The sequence below is a fragment of the Notothenia coriiceps genome, unplaced genomic scaffold (genome assembly GCF_000735185.1).
Source record: "Notothenia coriiceps isolate Sejong01 unplaced genomic scaffold, NC01 NC01_scaffold00036511, whole genome shotgun sequence".
Classification (NCBI taxonomy): Eukaryota; Metazoa; Chordata; class Actinopteri; order Perciformes; family Nototheniidae; genus Notothenia; species Notothenia coriiceps.
In genome coordinates this window covers 423,387-438,761 of record NW_011369212.1, presented here as the reverse complement: position 1 = coordinate 438,761, position 15,375 = coordinate 423,387, and the positions used below count along the sequence as shown (strand labels likewise).

Below are 15,375 nucleotides of genomic sequence, written 5' to 3'. Positions count from 1 at the left end.
AGATGTGTGGTGTTTGCGTTGTTTCTTAAAGGTATTCTAGAAAGTTACAAGTATAATATTATGTATTAATATTAATGAACTAACAGATTGTAATGCTCGTACTGTACATGTGTAGTTTTTTGAAAAATGTTTGAATATTCAGTGTTAATAAATATATGTATTGCAAATAATAGCCATGGCCAGTTTCTTTTACAATTAATAGCACACAACATTTACGTTACAACGGAGCTAAAAACGTAAGTATACGTAAAATGAATAGCCTACTGAAATAATTTTGATTATTGGAATCTTTGAAAAAAAAAAACTACAAATGGTTCATCAGGTTGTCCCCAGGTTCTCTAAATAGTAGAAGTAGAAAAATACTATAACTTTTTTTTTCGACATACTATTACTTTTTTCCTATTTATCGACATACCATACTACATAACTGGTGTTATGTCTATGGTGTCATTTTAACCTGTTAAGACACTGTGTCTCAGGGGACCTTAATATTTAGGAACCTATTAATTTGTTATACCAGATTAACGGAAATAATCTCAGCTAACTGACGATANACCAAAACAAAACACAAGTCTCAGAAGCATCTAAATGACCCCTTAGTGAATAATAAGGGTACTTTTATCTTGAGTTCTGTGCCAATGTCCGTTAGCATTTTTCACTAAGGGGTCATTTAGATGCTTCTGAGACTTGTGTTTTGTTTTGGTCAAAATGGTTTATATCGTCAATTAGCTGAGATTATTTCCGTTAATCTGGTATAACAAATTAATAGGTTCTTAAATATTAAGATCCCCTGAGACACAGTGTCGTGAAAAAAAAACCCAGGGTCCCCGGCCGGCGACTTATTTCAGTATTCATTTTACGTATACTTACGTTTTTAGCTCCGTTGTAACGTAAATGTTGTGTGCTATTAATTGTAAAAGAAACTGGCCATGGCTATTATTTGCAATACATATATTTATTAACACTGAATATTCAAACATTTTTCAAAAAACTACACATGTACAGTACGAGCATTACAATCTGTTAGTTCATTAATATTAATACATAATATTATACATGTAACTTTCTAGAATACCTTTAAGAAACAACGCAAACACCACACATCTTTAAGTTCCTGTTTTCTAGTCATTTTTTAAATTGGCAAGGTAGTAAATTATGTGAGCTCAAGTACTTTGCATAATCATTTTCTCTCAATCAAATACATCATTACAGCTTTTGTTACTCTAGATAAACACGTGTGCTTTGCAAAGGCAAATACATGCAGTCACTCATCTAAATATCTGTCACCCACATATGAATGTCCCTGTTATATCTGTAAAATGACAGGTAATGGCACTGCATTAAGAGGCACAAAGAAAATCAACATTCACTTATTGATAGAAACATATGTCTCGCGCTATAGTAAATGACATGAGTGTAGTCAAACACAGAGATCGGATGTGAAACAGGTTCACCATCAAATAGATGTTCATGTATAAATGCCATATTTGAAGAAGCTGCTCACCAACAATTAAGGCACAAACAACCAAAGTAGAGCGTATGTGTGACTTTGCCACACTGACTCACTTGACAGCACATTTGATTAAACTTAAACAGTCCATGGACCAAAACGGTCAACACAGTTCTGTTGTAAATAGCAGATCATCAGTGTTGCACATTTAATTATACTTATAGCAATACTGAACGAGAGACTGACCTCACTAGTAGACGTTAACTCCAGGAATCTAAGGCACTGTGTGAGTGCAAAAGGCAACATTTTTGAAAGGTACAAAAGGAAAACTGAAATCAAATCTATATACCTTAATATAATGTATCTGTTTGTGTATATAGCAGGAGTCATCATAAGGGATAATGTCTGGATCAGTAAATATTGGTGGGTCAAGGATCATGACTTCATGAAGGCATGGATGTATAGTACGGGCCTACCACCAAGAGAAGTAAAACCACTACAAAGAGAGAACAGACTAACACCATTTTGTCAAAGGGCAAGACAACAACATAGAGACAAAATGACCACCAAGAGACTCAAAGAAACCTCAATAAGTGTCAAAACAACAAAATAAAGATATAACAAAAAGACCAAAAACAATTACAAAGTAGATTGTAAGATTTCATGTCTTTTTGTAGTTTCAAAGACAACAACAAGAAACACTACATTAAATACACAAAACAACTACAAAGAGATACAACTAGAGGCTTTTTATTTACCCTTAAAATAAGAGGCTAAATAGAGTGTGTTGCTCGTATTTAGGACAGGTGGTGGTGCCCATTTTCTCATAATCCGCCCATACTCGAAGCTGGGTTATTTTTGTAAAATAAAATGTAACTCAGCGAAAGAGGATTACATTTCTCTCCAGTCAAACCTTAATTTCATTTTCTGTCTCCCCACCCATGTTATACAACACATACTGCATGAGTGAATATGCAGGCATACTTGCCAACCTTGAGACCTCAGAAATCGGGAGGGTGGGGGGGGAGGGTGCTAGTGGATATTAGATTAACATTAACATGCTTATTGTAGTTGTAAGTGCACTGCCTTGCGGCCTGTAGCACCATATGTGTGGGCTGGAAAGGAGTGAGCAGAGTTGTCGATTCCTCTCAGACTTTCAGTTGCACACTACTAAAGAGACGCGCTACCATGGAAACCAAACAATGGTGTAGCTGTATTAAAGTCAGAGTGGAAACAGTCGTGAGTAAATCTGATTTTGTCAGAAATCGGGAGAAATGCGGGACAATGACCCCGGGAGGAAAACCGGGAGAGGGCAATGAAATCGGGAGGGTTGGCAAGTATGTATGCAGGTGTAACAAAGCAGATTGGGTTGAAACATGCTTACAGTGACATTTTCTTATTCGCCTAGTCTAAAGAGACCATCTGACTCTAGCCATTTGTCGAGAAAAAGACCCAAGAAGATGAGTCTTCTTTCTTTCTAGGCAACTTCCAAATGGAATGGTTTGTTATGCAGCTAATATTCTTTAGGATATGTCTTATTCACCATGTACGTAGAAATGTCCCCATTTAAGACTAAGAGGGTGTGTGGTACCAAATTCAAACTGTTTGCTTCTACTGGTTCTGATAAAGCTTATCACTTATTTGCAGAGTGACAGGGTTGCCCACTGAAGTGTAGCCATAGGTCTGAGTTGACACTTTGGTTTTAAAGCTCTGCTGCCCGCCCTCGACCCGCTGCACCTCGGAGCAGTACGAAGGCTTCACCTCCAGCTTAGCGTGGCTCACTTGGATGGGGACGTGTCTTTCCGTCCTGGACCGTGCTCCGCTGGCTGGGGGGGCCGCAGGCGTGAAGAGGCTGCTGGAGAGATGCTCTCTGAAGCGGCCGAAGAAGCCGCTCCTCTGCCTCGGCCCCACGCCCGGCCGGCCCACGTTGAGGAGCACCGGCTGTCCCACCGCGGAGCCGCCGATCTCCCTCTGCAGCACCGAGATCTCGCAGGGCTTCTCAGCAGCGGGGGTGCTGGTAGAGCCGTAGTGTTCACCTTCTTCTGGCACGTAATCCTCCAAGTCTTCCAGAGTCAGAACACGGCCTCCTTGTGTCAGGATCTTAGGCTCTTGCTTACCGAGAGAGTTATCATCTTCATCATCGGGCTCAAAGATGACAGTTTGATCATCGTCCATGTCCTCGCTGTCCTCTCCTGCTTGAGTGAGGATGGATGAGAGCTCATGGGGGTCTCCAGAGACAGCATCCGGGGAAACGCTCCCCTCCTCTTCCTCCCAGGAGAGCGGAGAGCTGCTGACGTCTCCCTGCAGCTGAGCCTGCTCCAGCAGCTTGTTGTTGGAGTTGTTGGTGTTGGGGTTTCTCTCAGGTGGAGACCTCTTGGCTCTTAAAGGAGTCGATGAGCGTTCGGACGTTGCCGGGGAGACGCCTCTCCTCCTCGACACCCTGGGAGATTTATTGACTTTATACTCGATGACCTCCTCGACCTCCACCCACCTGCTCTCCATGGCTCTGGCTTCAGCGCTTTCGGGTTGAGTAACATAGAGGGTGGGGACGGTGGTCTTTCTCTGAGTGGACATCCTCTTCGGCCTGGCTGTGGGGGGCTCTGGGGTGGAGGTCTCGGAGCGGTGGGCTCCAGCAAGAGTCAAGCCGGGGGACTTGTGTCGCCTCATACGTGGGTTCTTCACCACAGTGGTTATAGTCTCCTCACTGGAGAAGAGAAACAACATTTTAGAGCGCAAGACAAAGAGGTGGAGGGCTTACATGGACCTAAAAAAGGAGTATAAACATTAAACACAAATGCTCAGTGTATCAGAGTAAGCAAGCCATTTAAAGGTTGCCAGAGCTGTGTTTACATTTCAAGACGGACATTAAAATAATTTGTAGAAGAGACAAAAGCAACCAGTTAACATGAGAACATGAGATATAAATCTAACTAGGATAGGCTGACTCCAAGAACCAGTAAGCACTTCCCATAAGCATCAGCGATACAGTTGCCGGTTTAAGGAGACACTACCCTGGTGAAGACAGCCCATCCTTTCTATCATCATTGTGAGAGAATCCCCTGCACTCAGGCTTTAAATACTACACCACAATGCACACACTTACAGAAGCAGATAGACATACAGCAGAGCTCTAAAAGCATTCTATCTCTTAGCAAGCAATATCTAAACAGCAAGGCCAAGAATAAAACATTCAGTGCATCTGTATCACTAAAAGAGCAACTGCAGGGGATAATCTGTCCTGAAACAATTATCCCTGAACATTCTGGATGGTGACAAATGATCCCACAGTTAGTTATGAAACCTTTTATAGTCTAGGTTTAATTTGGTTTTATAGTTAAAAGGACATGTAAAGCACAGATGATCAGATCAGATCTAGGCAAGAGACATGTAAGGCACAAAATAATTAGTATGTGGTTCACACTCACATGATGATGGTTTTCCTTGGTATTCTCGTCTCCTGCTCAGTGACTATGGGAGGAAACAGAATAGATTAGTTTAACAACATAGGTACAATACTCTTAAAGTATAAGATGCATCAACTGATTATGTCTTTAAACCCGCATGAAAACCATGTTTTGCTCCAGCTCCGGGTGTGAGGATGTAGTCAGTGTCCTTACCTTCAATAGTGATGGCCTGTTCAGCAGAGCGGGCCACAGGAGAGGGAGGAGTCAAATCAGCAGAACACTTAGCATTGCCCAGACGGTTGGACAACTGGCAAAAGCAGAACATATATTGTTAGTCTTAAATGCCTGTTGGTTGTCTATCAACTGACTAAGAGTCAACAGAATGTTTATACTTTCTCTATATCTATCAGTTTGAATATCACATGGCATAAAAATAGCAAACTTGCAAGAAAACCAACCAACCTCGCACTCGTAGTGTCCCAGGTCTCTCTCTGTCAGGTTTTTGATGACCAAAACCAGAACCCCACTGCGGAGCTCGCTGTAGGTCTGATACTTCTGCTGGTCAGTCAGAAGCCTGCTGTCCTTGAACCACCTTCACGGTTAACACAGGTAGAGAGGAGAAATAAAGGTTAACACACAAGGCAACAGATGTTACAAGGGACCTTTTGAATTTACTTTGAATATTCTGAAGATTTCAAACCTGATCTTGGGGTTGGGGGCGCTCTGTATGACACAGGTGAACTGAGTGTCCTCACCAGCAACAAATGTAGCATTCCTCATTGCATTCACAAAGCGAGGAGGCACTGCAAGAAATATATCCAAATATAATACACGTTTAAATAACATTATCTACTAAATATAAATAAGCTTCACTTCAATTTTTTTCAAGCATCGTGTGACTGATATTTTCTGTGTTGAACCCCTTACCCTGGACAGTGACCTTGCCGAGAGTGCTGGCATTGCCGGCTGAGCTTGTGGCAAAGCACATGTACTGTCCAGAATCATCTGCGCTCATGTTGTCCAAGATCAGCGTGCAGGAACCGTCAGGGTCCTCGATGATGATGTGGTGAGGGTCTGCCTCCACAGCACGCCCATCTGCATCCAACAAGTAAACCATGAAACACCTTTGGCTTCAGATAGTGTTTGTATACAGTAATTAGTCTGTCACTCAATGCAAAGTAGTATTACTCTCCATTTGAGCAAATGACTGATTAAAAATGGCGTACCCTTGTACCACGTGACCGTAGGTTTGGGGACTCCAGTGACTTTGCAGGCCAGCTTTACAGTCTGACCGAGCTCCGCTGTGCAGTTAGCCAGGATTTCATCAAAGTCAGGACGACCTGTAAAAGGAGATTCATAAAGAAAGTCAGTGTTAGAAAGTCTAGCATCAACTTTGCTACAGGGTTTTCAAACCCCTTAATCAGAGACTTGTTAAAAATGCTGGTGACCCTGTTTTAGTTTGACAACTCTGGCATTGTATTTTAGTTTGGACAGGCGTGAACAGAAAACAAGACAACACCCATGAGACCTTCTTGATTTGTGCTGTCCCGAAAGAAAGAAATTCTCATTTGTTATATTTGGTAACAGGTCCACCTCATCACTGGTCCAAACAAAGACATCTTTAGTCTTACCACTTTCACCACTTCTATTCTCACAGCACAGTCTACAACTAAACAACCATTTGGTAAGGAGACCATCTGCTTCATGTTTACGTACGCCTATTGTACATGAATGATTTTGTGATGTACGTTTTCAGGTGTGTGAGCTAAAACACTTGTGTGCACAAAGGATGTTTGCTATTAGTGTGAATGTATCCTTGGACTGTGTGTTGCACTTACTCCATGCAGGCGTGCTGTATCGCTGCTGCAGTTCTCTGAAGTCTCTCAGCCATGAGTTCTTGATGTTAACAGTTCGGGCCTGCAGGGTGTATTTCCTCACAGAGTCCTCGCGCTCATGCCAGATCTCAAAGGCACGGTCATCACCCTCCACTATCTCATTCACGTCAATGTTATTCAACTGAAACGAGACGAATAATACAGAAAACATTATTGAGGCCGGTGATCAGTAAGTTAACAATTCGGAATGAAGTCTAAAATAGGAAAAGAGGAGTGATTCAATTAAAAGTGTCACCTTCATCATGTTCTTAAAGACATATGCTTGTGTGTTTGTGTTGCTGTCTCTCTTGGGTTTGCAGATTATACAGTAGTTCTTAAACAGGAAGACGTGGCGGTGATGACCTCTAGAGGACGTCCTTATTCCAGGAGCGCCTTCCCACACTTGGAAGGGTCCCTGGTTTTAAAAGGGGAAAACATTTAAAAACAATTAGACAAACTTAATCCTGCCCGAGATCCCTTTACTCAGGGAAGCCACAGCAACTCTGCCTACCTGTCTTATCGGCTCTCCTAATACTTCCAGTGTGGCAGGATAGTTCTCGATCATGCCGACATGATGGGTATTCTCAGAGCGCTGAGGGAGTGCAGACACCATGGCATACGCTTCTTCCAGGAGGCAGCAGTTCTGGCCATTCTTTGCCTTGTTTCTGATGAGCTCCTGGAGATGTTGATGGAGAGATTTCAATTAAACTGCAGTGACACAGGTCTAAAACCAAATGATCTACACTTGCATGGGATGTATTCCTAACTTTCATGCATATCGTGTGTCAAAGCTGTCACCTTGAGGACCGCCTTGTACTTCTGTACCCTGTCCAGTGGGTGCTGGAGGCTGGCGTTGATGCTGCGTACAGGGGGGTCTGCAGGGTCTGCACTGGCTTGCACTTTGTCTGTGTACTCCTATAATGTCATGAAAGGAAGATTTTTAAATGTATGTAGTTATACGGGTCCATAGTCACCCTAATGACTAAAACAATCAGATAGATTAGATTGATTTTGATGGGTTGAACCAACAAAAATTAGAAAGAAAAAAAAGAAAGAAACTAGTGTTACCTTGAAGAAGCGGTGAACGGCCTTGTCACTGACAGCCGACTCAGCCTTACTCTGACCAAGAAGATACTGAAGATACTTCTCAAAGCCCTCCTTGTTCTTCAGGAAGCACATGGCTACGTCATCATCTGTTTCACAGTCATTTAACTTTGGGAGGAATGCCCTAAAAGAAAAATATTGGGGAATGCATTAAACATTTTAGAAAGGAGATTTTCTTTACTTTCTTCCGAAAAAATATCGCACTAAAATGACAAGTCATTAAGCGTTGAGCTCACCTGCTGTGGAAAGACTGGATATCATCAATGTTCCTGAATATGGCTTCCTTCTGGCTGCTGACATCAGGCGGTGCATCAGGGCTGTCTGCGTGCTTCACGTGATGGGAGGTGAAGAAGTCGACCTCTTTCACAAACTGTGATTCACTGTTTATCAGGTCTTGGATCAGTTGGCTAGGGACATGAAATATTAGTTTGTTATAATACATCATATAAATGTATTGTTCGATAAGTGAGTTTAGACTCCCTTTACTTACAATAATTTCCTCTTGTATTCACCCTCAGACACCTCCTCATCATTATTCTCTGGAAGGTCACTCGGATCAGCAGATAGCTGTGGGAACACACATTTATAACTTTACAAATGTTCAGAGTTTGCAAGACAATTAATAAAAAAAAATTGTTTTAAACCTACTTTGAGTTTCTTGTCCAGGTAGGCAGGTGAGACCCAGCCTTGGCGCGATGGTGTAGTTTTGGTGGGTTTGGTCCGGACTAACCACTTGAGAGGATGAGCCGAGTCCAAAACCTCAACATACTGTCCCTCCTTCAGAGAGATGGCTTCTTTGTTTGATATGGTGGAGTTGTAGTCAGCCGTTGCGACATATATGTCAAACATCTGTAAAAATATGCATTTTAATGACAGCACACATTATATTAAAGCTGCATATTCCTGACAGACTATTTCAATACCACATCCATAACTTAAGAGTGTTTTATCAATATCTTTGACCAATAAATACATTTTGGGGCACCCAAGGACACTTACAATAGGGGCAATATAGGGAACAATTAAAACAGTGGATTTAGTGAAATATCAGCCGGGGTAGAACAAGACAAACAGGAAATGGACTGCAGAAGGACACAGGGTACAGTTTATGATGAGAATGCCAGTTTGAACAGGTGGGTTTTGAGTTGATATTACAACAGTGATTCTTTCTATATCTCACCTCTCCCCTGGCATCCCCCTCATCAGACTCAGAGGAGGAGTCAGCGATGAGAGAGGGAGGACGAGAGCGGCCGTGATGAGGTGAAGGAGAAGGAGTCTTGGTCTCGTCATCACTGTCAGCACCTGGTACGCGTAATGAAGCTGGGGCAATCAGAAGAAGACAGGTCAATTGAAGAAAACAAAAAAGGAGAGTTTACCATTAAAACAACCTATCTTTTAACCGTAACATGTCACTGCTATGTATCATGATTAATGATTATCATGCCGTACCTTGCTCTTAATGAAGATACTTGTTTTGGTCTTGAATTTAGTATCAGTTATTGGTGGCCAGTGTTTCAGAGCCTCACAGAGGCCGGACCTTCATCTCAAGGTCACATTTAAAGCATTGTGTGACTCTTTACTGGCATCTACTGGTGCTTTACTTACTTGGTAGTGCCCATCAAAACATATTGAGTCTTTACCCCTTTCGATCATTTTATATATTGGTTTAAATTAATGAAAAAAGTGGGATGTAGAGAGAGAATACGAATAAATTCCACAACAATAGTTTCATTCTTAATGCTTTGCTGTGTGTTAGTATTGTGAAAACATGCATAAAAAAAGCTACATTACAGATAAAACGTATTATCTGAGCTCTACACATACAGGTCTGTCAGTGAGCATGTATTTCAGCTATAAATTGGTGAGCCTTATATTCATATACAGATTATTTCAATTAAATTGGAAATTTCAACAAGTAAAATGTTGAAATAGCAAAAGAGGAAGTAGTTGCTCTTCATATATAATATATAAGACATCTGTATCCAAAACTCAATGGGAAGATGCATATTAATGATGAAGCTGAAGCACTTTGGATACATACTGGTAGCTTTGGGCCAAGATTTCATCCACTGGAGCACTTCATGATTCTGTGAACTGTCTGAATAACAAATTAATGATTTGATGAGATTGTTTTGGGTTGGATTGCTAAATTAATGGATGTCAGGTGTTAAAGAGATTATGTTTGTATGAGGCAATAATAAGTCATATGCTCATGGATAGAGAACAACATGCACAGGCAAGTAGAACAGCAACACCTCAAATGTAATGGAAAGTGAATGGCAAGTCAAGAATTGTAGTACTAACACATTCAGATTAAAAACGTTCAGAATTCTTGTATAATCAGAATCATTTCACTGAATTCAACCAAACTTAAGTGTTCATTTGAATTCAACCAAGTATGTTGTTAATTAAACCATATATCCAACTTAATTTGTGGATTACATGTATAGCTTTAGCCTCTTTAGCATTAGCAACTAGCAAAGCCATTCATGGCAGTTAGCAATTTTTCATTCTTTGACCTACAACATGTTATCTTGTCAGTTAGTTTGCTGCACATATGATAAGAGCATAATAATGAATTCCACACTGAAAAAATAATCTGGGAATCTATTTCATCCCATTTTGAACAGAACACATGTGTTGTGCATGCAGGTTGAGTGTTTACCTTATACCTTAAAGTCTTAAAGTGAAACATTTTCCTGTGTTTTTTGTAAATATTCTACAGTGAGCCAAAAAGGGATATCTACCCCTCTGTATGCTTAATTTCATGCTATCTGATTACATAAAGCCGTTATTCAAATAAGCTTTGTGATTTAAAAATGTGGTTTGTAGAAACACTTGAATCTGCTGTTCAGGCTAGCTCAAGTGAAACATTTTTTTTTTTAAATCAGCTTTCTTGAAAGAAACAAAAAAACCTAGATATTGTATTCTTGCCTTGCTGCGCATAATTCGTCCACAGCATACACTTACCTTGGGTCATCTTTGCCGAAACCATTTCAGTGATCTGGGTTGTCAGTTTCATGAGGAATTCCTCTGTACCTACTTCACCTAGGTAGGACATTTTACTCTCTTAAGGCACACACAAAGAGAGAAAACACCATAAATATTGCAGTATGTATTGCTACAAATCATTTATGCTACTATATAATGTATATATATAACATATTACTATAAATATGAAATGCCAGTGTATAAGGGGATATGTCTCACCTTTTGCCTTGACAACCTCCTCTTCTGGAGGACTAACTGTGAATCCAAACACCCTGAAGAGAATTCAATGTTAGATTTTATTTTCATATAAACATGTATTTAAAATGTGCTGTATATATACACATGTCTTTTTCAGGGTGCAATATGAAAAAAGAACTTGCTCTGAGAGTTTGGTCTCTTTCTTTGGTTGTGGTACTAGGGAAAAGGGGTATAAACACATCAATCCAGTTACAATCAAACCCAGAAAACAAACTAAGGAAGTAACACTTTTGTACTCTTGTGTGTTCTTGGTTAAGAATTTGCTCAAAAGTGAACGTATTTCTAGATAGAGTGCCAAAATAATAGAGTTTTCCTTACCATCATCGACCTCGAGGTGGGCCGTGCAGATGGACTGTCCCGCTCTATTGGTGGCAATGCAGGTGTAGGCGCCGGTGTACTCTGTGCCCACGTCCATCAAGATGAGGCTGTGCTGGCGCCCTGAGCTTGCTATTTTGTATCCCTTGGTGTCAGGCTTTATCCACAGGACGTCCTCCACTGACTCCTCCTTAAGCCAGGAGACCATTGGAGTGGGAGAGCCTGAAAAAGTAAAGGGAAAGGAGAGATCAACATTTTGGATGTCCCCAGATTACTGTAGGTGTTAAAATACTTTAAACCAACCACACAATACATTAAACTAACCTTCTACTTTGACAGACAGAGTGATGCTGGCTCCATGTTTCACCTTCCTGTTGCTGAACCTTTCAATGAAGCGGGGCGGCACCAGGGGCACCTTGGGGTCTGTGACAAAAGCATGGTCATTTTAAACATACTATTATCGCCTAAAGTGCCTGTGTTACTACTTGTAGGACAATTGCAAGTTACCTCTTTTATCTTGTGGCATCATTTCACCTGGACCTGTTGCAAAAGAAAATAAGTTCTGTATCTTGAAATGTCTTAACACTAAAGTCGTTTAAAAACAAAGTATCTTAAGCTTTTTGTGCATAGGCAACAATTCAGATGTGTGAGTACATACGCAGAACCATCAGGCGGGCAGAGGAGTATGCAGAACCAGCTGCGTTGCTGATGTAAGCAGAGTACTCTCCCATATCCTCTTTCTTCACCTCCAGGATCTCAACACCATGAACATCTCCCTCTGCTAGCAGCAGAATCCTGTCTGAAGGGCGCACGGGCTGGCCATCTTTGAACCAGTATATTCTGGGTTTGGGGAAGCCTGGACGACAATATATGTATTGGAGAGAATTTTCTTTTGACATAATAACATTTCTGTAGGTTTACCTCATTAGTAGGACTAACTGGATCGAGTATCAGTGACAATCAGGCAGATCCTTTACATGTAAATAGAATGTTTTATTACATTTGAAGGGTGGCAGTAGTAATATAACATCAACGTTATCAATCAACTCAAGTTTAAGTCAAGCCTGAAGTTGCTTTACACATAGAAGAATGATCCGAGTCACTTCCACACAGTGAGGCATACAGCTTATTATTTAAACACTGGAAATGTATCAGTGGCTGGTATCGGCGGACATCCAAAGCCCAGGTATTGGTATCTGTATATTGTCTCGTAAACTCACCCTTTACTTTGAGCTGCAGCTTAGCAATAGGTGCACCTGGACAGACATGAACATCATGAAGCTCGTCCACAACTTGTGGAAGCTGATCATCTTCAGCTACAGACTCAAATGTCTCAGTTTCCCTACACAAGGAGAGAAGAACAGAATACATATAGATGTCAGTATTTATCAATATATTTATTTATTTTTGTCTTTACAGCATAAAACAACATTTAAAGTAAATTCACCTGGACATGTAGCCCTTGGCACTGACATAGGAAGATGTCTCAGTGGCATCAGCAGCAGTGTCATAATCTGAGCTGCAAGACACTGATGGAAAGATTGAAGTATAGTATTAATCAGTGATCAATAAAATCAGGGACAATGTGTGTGTGGAAACATGTAGTTGTGCAATGTTGAGTTTCAGACATTTTCTACAATCATTTTGGACCAGTTTGGACAAGGGTCACTTTTGCAATGATGTCTCAATGTGAGGACACTTTTGAGTAGGATTTAACAAGCAAACAAAAACAGAGACATTGTCAACAGCGGTTTAAACGTTTGTGTGCACATCATGCAAGTTTACTCACTGTCAACCCTGAGCTCAGCCTTAGTGGCAGTGATGCCGCTGCTGTTTTCAGCTGTGCAACGATAGGCGCCCATGTCAGTGGGCAGCACGGTGGTGATGATGAGTTGGTGGCAGCCTTCCTGGTCTTCATTAATCATATAATGGTCATTCTCCTCCAGCAATTTACCGTCCTTGTACCAGCGAACGGTGGGAGGGGGCTTGCCAATCACAACACAGTCAAAGCTGACTGGATAACCGTCAGGAACATCCTGACTTTGTAGCTCAGTCAAGAAGACTGGGGCAGCTAGGTAGCAAAAGCAAATAGTCAGAGAATCAAAAAATACAGGTCAATTATGAACAACACTTTTATTTGGCAGATTCACAGAACTAACAGCTAAGGATGTGCATACAGTTGAGGCCTAAATTATTAGCCCCCCAGGAGTTATGGAACATTTTCCTAAAATTCTTTCCAATGTTTCCAGCATTGATAAAACTTGATATAATCAAAACTTCACCAGTGGTATTTAGTAGCTTTTGGTACATAACATACGTTTTTAGGCATGCTTTATATCAAATATAGTGAAAAATTGGTTGGTCAAAAATATTAGCCCCCAGGCCATTAATAGTCAATAGTGTGCCCTTTCTGAGCCACAACTGACAACAACCTCTTAGAGTAGTTATTCACTAGGTTGGCACAGGTCTCTTGAGGGATTTTGGCCCATTCTTCCATTGCAAATGGTTCCAGCCGGTCCAAATTGCGTGGTTTCCGAGCATATAGACATTCACTTTGAGCACCCGCCAGATTCTCAGTAGGATTCAGATCTGGGCTTTGTGTGGGCCACTCCAGCACCTTGGTTTTGGTGTCCTTTAGGAACTGTTGGACCAAATTTGATGTGTGCTTTGGGTCATTGTCTTGTTGGAAGACCCAGCGATGACCTAAGCGAAGACTAAGAGCAGATTTTTTCATATTATCCCTCAAAATGTCAACATCATTTTTATTTTTCATGATGCCTTGCACCCGAACAAGGCTCCCTCTGCCTGAGGCTGCAAAAGCCCCACAGCATGATGTGTTCTAAGGGTTGAAGGCCTCTTCCTTTCTTCGCCAAACATAAGCAACATCCATGTGCCCAAACAGTTCCAGTTTAGTCTCATCAGACCAAAGCACAGACTTCCAAAACTCATCTTTACCTTTCAAATGTTCACGGGCAAAACTCAGTCTGGCTCTGATGTGCCACTCGTTGAGTAAAGGGGTTCTTCTGGGACGATGGCCCTGAAGCCCAACACGATGAAGAGCCCTCACAACTGTGTTCCTTGAAACCTCAAATCCAGAAGAGGCCAGGTCGGCAACAATCATCTTGGCAGATGTCCGGGGATTCTTGCTGACATCTCCGACTATTTTCCTCTCCAGAGTTCTTGAAATCTTGCGCTTTCGACCACGCCTATGTTTGTTTCTTACAGAATTTGTCTCCTTGTACTTCGCAATGATGCAATGTACAGCAGTTCTAGACACTGTGAAGCGCTTGGAAATAGCAGTATAGCCTTCCCCCTTATCATGAGTCTCCACTATCTTCTTTCTGAGCTCAAGACTGATTTCCTTTGACTTTGGCATGGTGAGTAGGAGTAGTAGTATAGTCCCTCTCAATAAGGTATCAGAGCGCCTGTTTCTTGGAGTCCTTTTATGCGGATTGAATGCTCAGGTGTGGCTTGAAAGCTGATTGGTTGATTAGGTGTGGTTTGAAAGCTGATTGNTACTTAGACACATACAGTTGAGGCCTAAATTATCAGCCCCCCAGGAGTTATGGAACATTTTCCTAAAATTCTTCCCAATGTTTCCAGCATTGATAAAACTTGATATAATCAAACATTCACCAGTGCTATTTAGTAGCTTTTGGTACATAACAGAATTTGTCTCCTTGTACTTCGCAATGATGCAATGTACAGCAGTTCTAGAAACTGTGAAGCGCAGTATAGCCTTGCCCTTTATCATGAGCCTCCACTATCTTCTTTCTGAGCTCAAGACTGATTTTCTTTGACTTTGGCATGGTGAGTAGGAGTAGTAGTATAGTCCCTCTCAATAAGGTATCAGAGCGCCTGTTTCTTGGAGTCCTTTTATGCGGATTGAATGCTCAGGTGTGGCTTGAAAGCTGATTGGTTGATTAGGTGTGGTTTGAAAGCTGATTGGTTGATTAGGGGTGTTTTGAAAGCAAAAATT

General features: G+C 41.3%; 1 protein-coding gene across 6 annotated transcripts in view; it reads right to left on the bottom strand.

Moving 5' to 3' along the window:
* Window positions 1-2,718: 2,718 nt before the first annotated feature.
* LOC104963883 (obscurin) overlaps window positions 2,719-15,375 on the bottom strand; it is a 32,788-nt gene continuing 20,131 nt past the window's right edge. For all 6 annotated transcript variants that reach the window (XM_010792551.1, XM_010792552.1, XM_010792555.1 and 3 more), the window contains 26 exons: window positions 13,186-13,467; window positions 12,844-12,925; window positions 12,617-12,738; window positions 12,055-12,252; window positions 11,904-11,936; window positions 11,721-11,819; window positions 11,400-11,618; window positions 11,204-11,237; window positions 11,043-11,095; window positions 10,803-10,901; window positions 9,013-9,152; window positions 8,481-8,681; window positions 8,323-8,399; window positions 8,069-8,239; window positions 7,797-7,956; window positions 7,527-7,643; window positions 7,240-7,404; window positions 6,985-7,143; window positions 6,693-6,870; window positions 6,081-6,194; window positions 5,782-5,949; window positions 5,555-5,657; window positions 5,317-5,446; window positions 5,068-5,161; window positions 4,876-4,918; window positions 2,719-4,154 (listed from right to left, as the gene is read on the bottom strand). In XM_010792551.1, coding sequence (XP_010790853.1) covers window positions 3,062-4,154; window positions 4,876-4,918; window positions 5,068-5,161; window positions 5,317-5,446; window positions 5,555-5,657; window positions 5,782-5,949; window positions 6,081-6,194; window positions 6,693-6,870; window positions 6,985-7,143; window positions 7,240-7,404; window positions 7,527-7,643; window positions 7,797-7,956; window positions 8,069-8,239; window positions 8,323-8,399; window positions 8,481-8,681; window positions 9,013-9,152; window positions 10,803-10,901; window positions 11,043-11,095; window positions 11,204-11,237; window positions 11,400-11,618; window positions 11,721-11,819; window positions 11,904-11,936; window positions 12,055-12,252; window positions 12,617-12,738; window positions 12,844-12,925; window positions 13,186-13,467 — 4,334 coding nt within the window. In that variant the 3' untranslated portion in view covers window positions 2,719-3,061. The remainder of the gene's footprint in view (window positions 4,155-4,875; window positions 4,919-5,067; window positions 5,162-5,316; window positions 5,447-5,554; window positions 5,658-5,781; window positions 5,950-6,080; window positions 6,195-6,692; window positions 6,871-6,984; window positions 7,144-7,239; window positions 7,405-7,526; window positions 7,644-7,796; window positions 7,957-8,068; window positions 8,240-8,322; window positions 8,400-8,480; window positions 8,682-9,012; window positions 9,153-10,802; window positions 10,902-11,042; window positions 11,096-11,203; window positions 11,238-11,399; window positions 11,619-11,720; window positions 11,820-11,903; window positions 11,937-12,054; window positions 12,253-12,616; window positions 12,739-12,843; window positions 12,926-13,185; window positions 13,468-15,375) is intronic.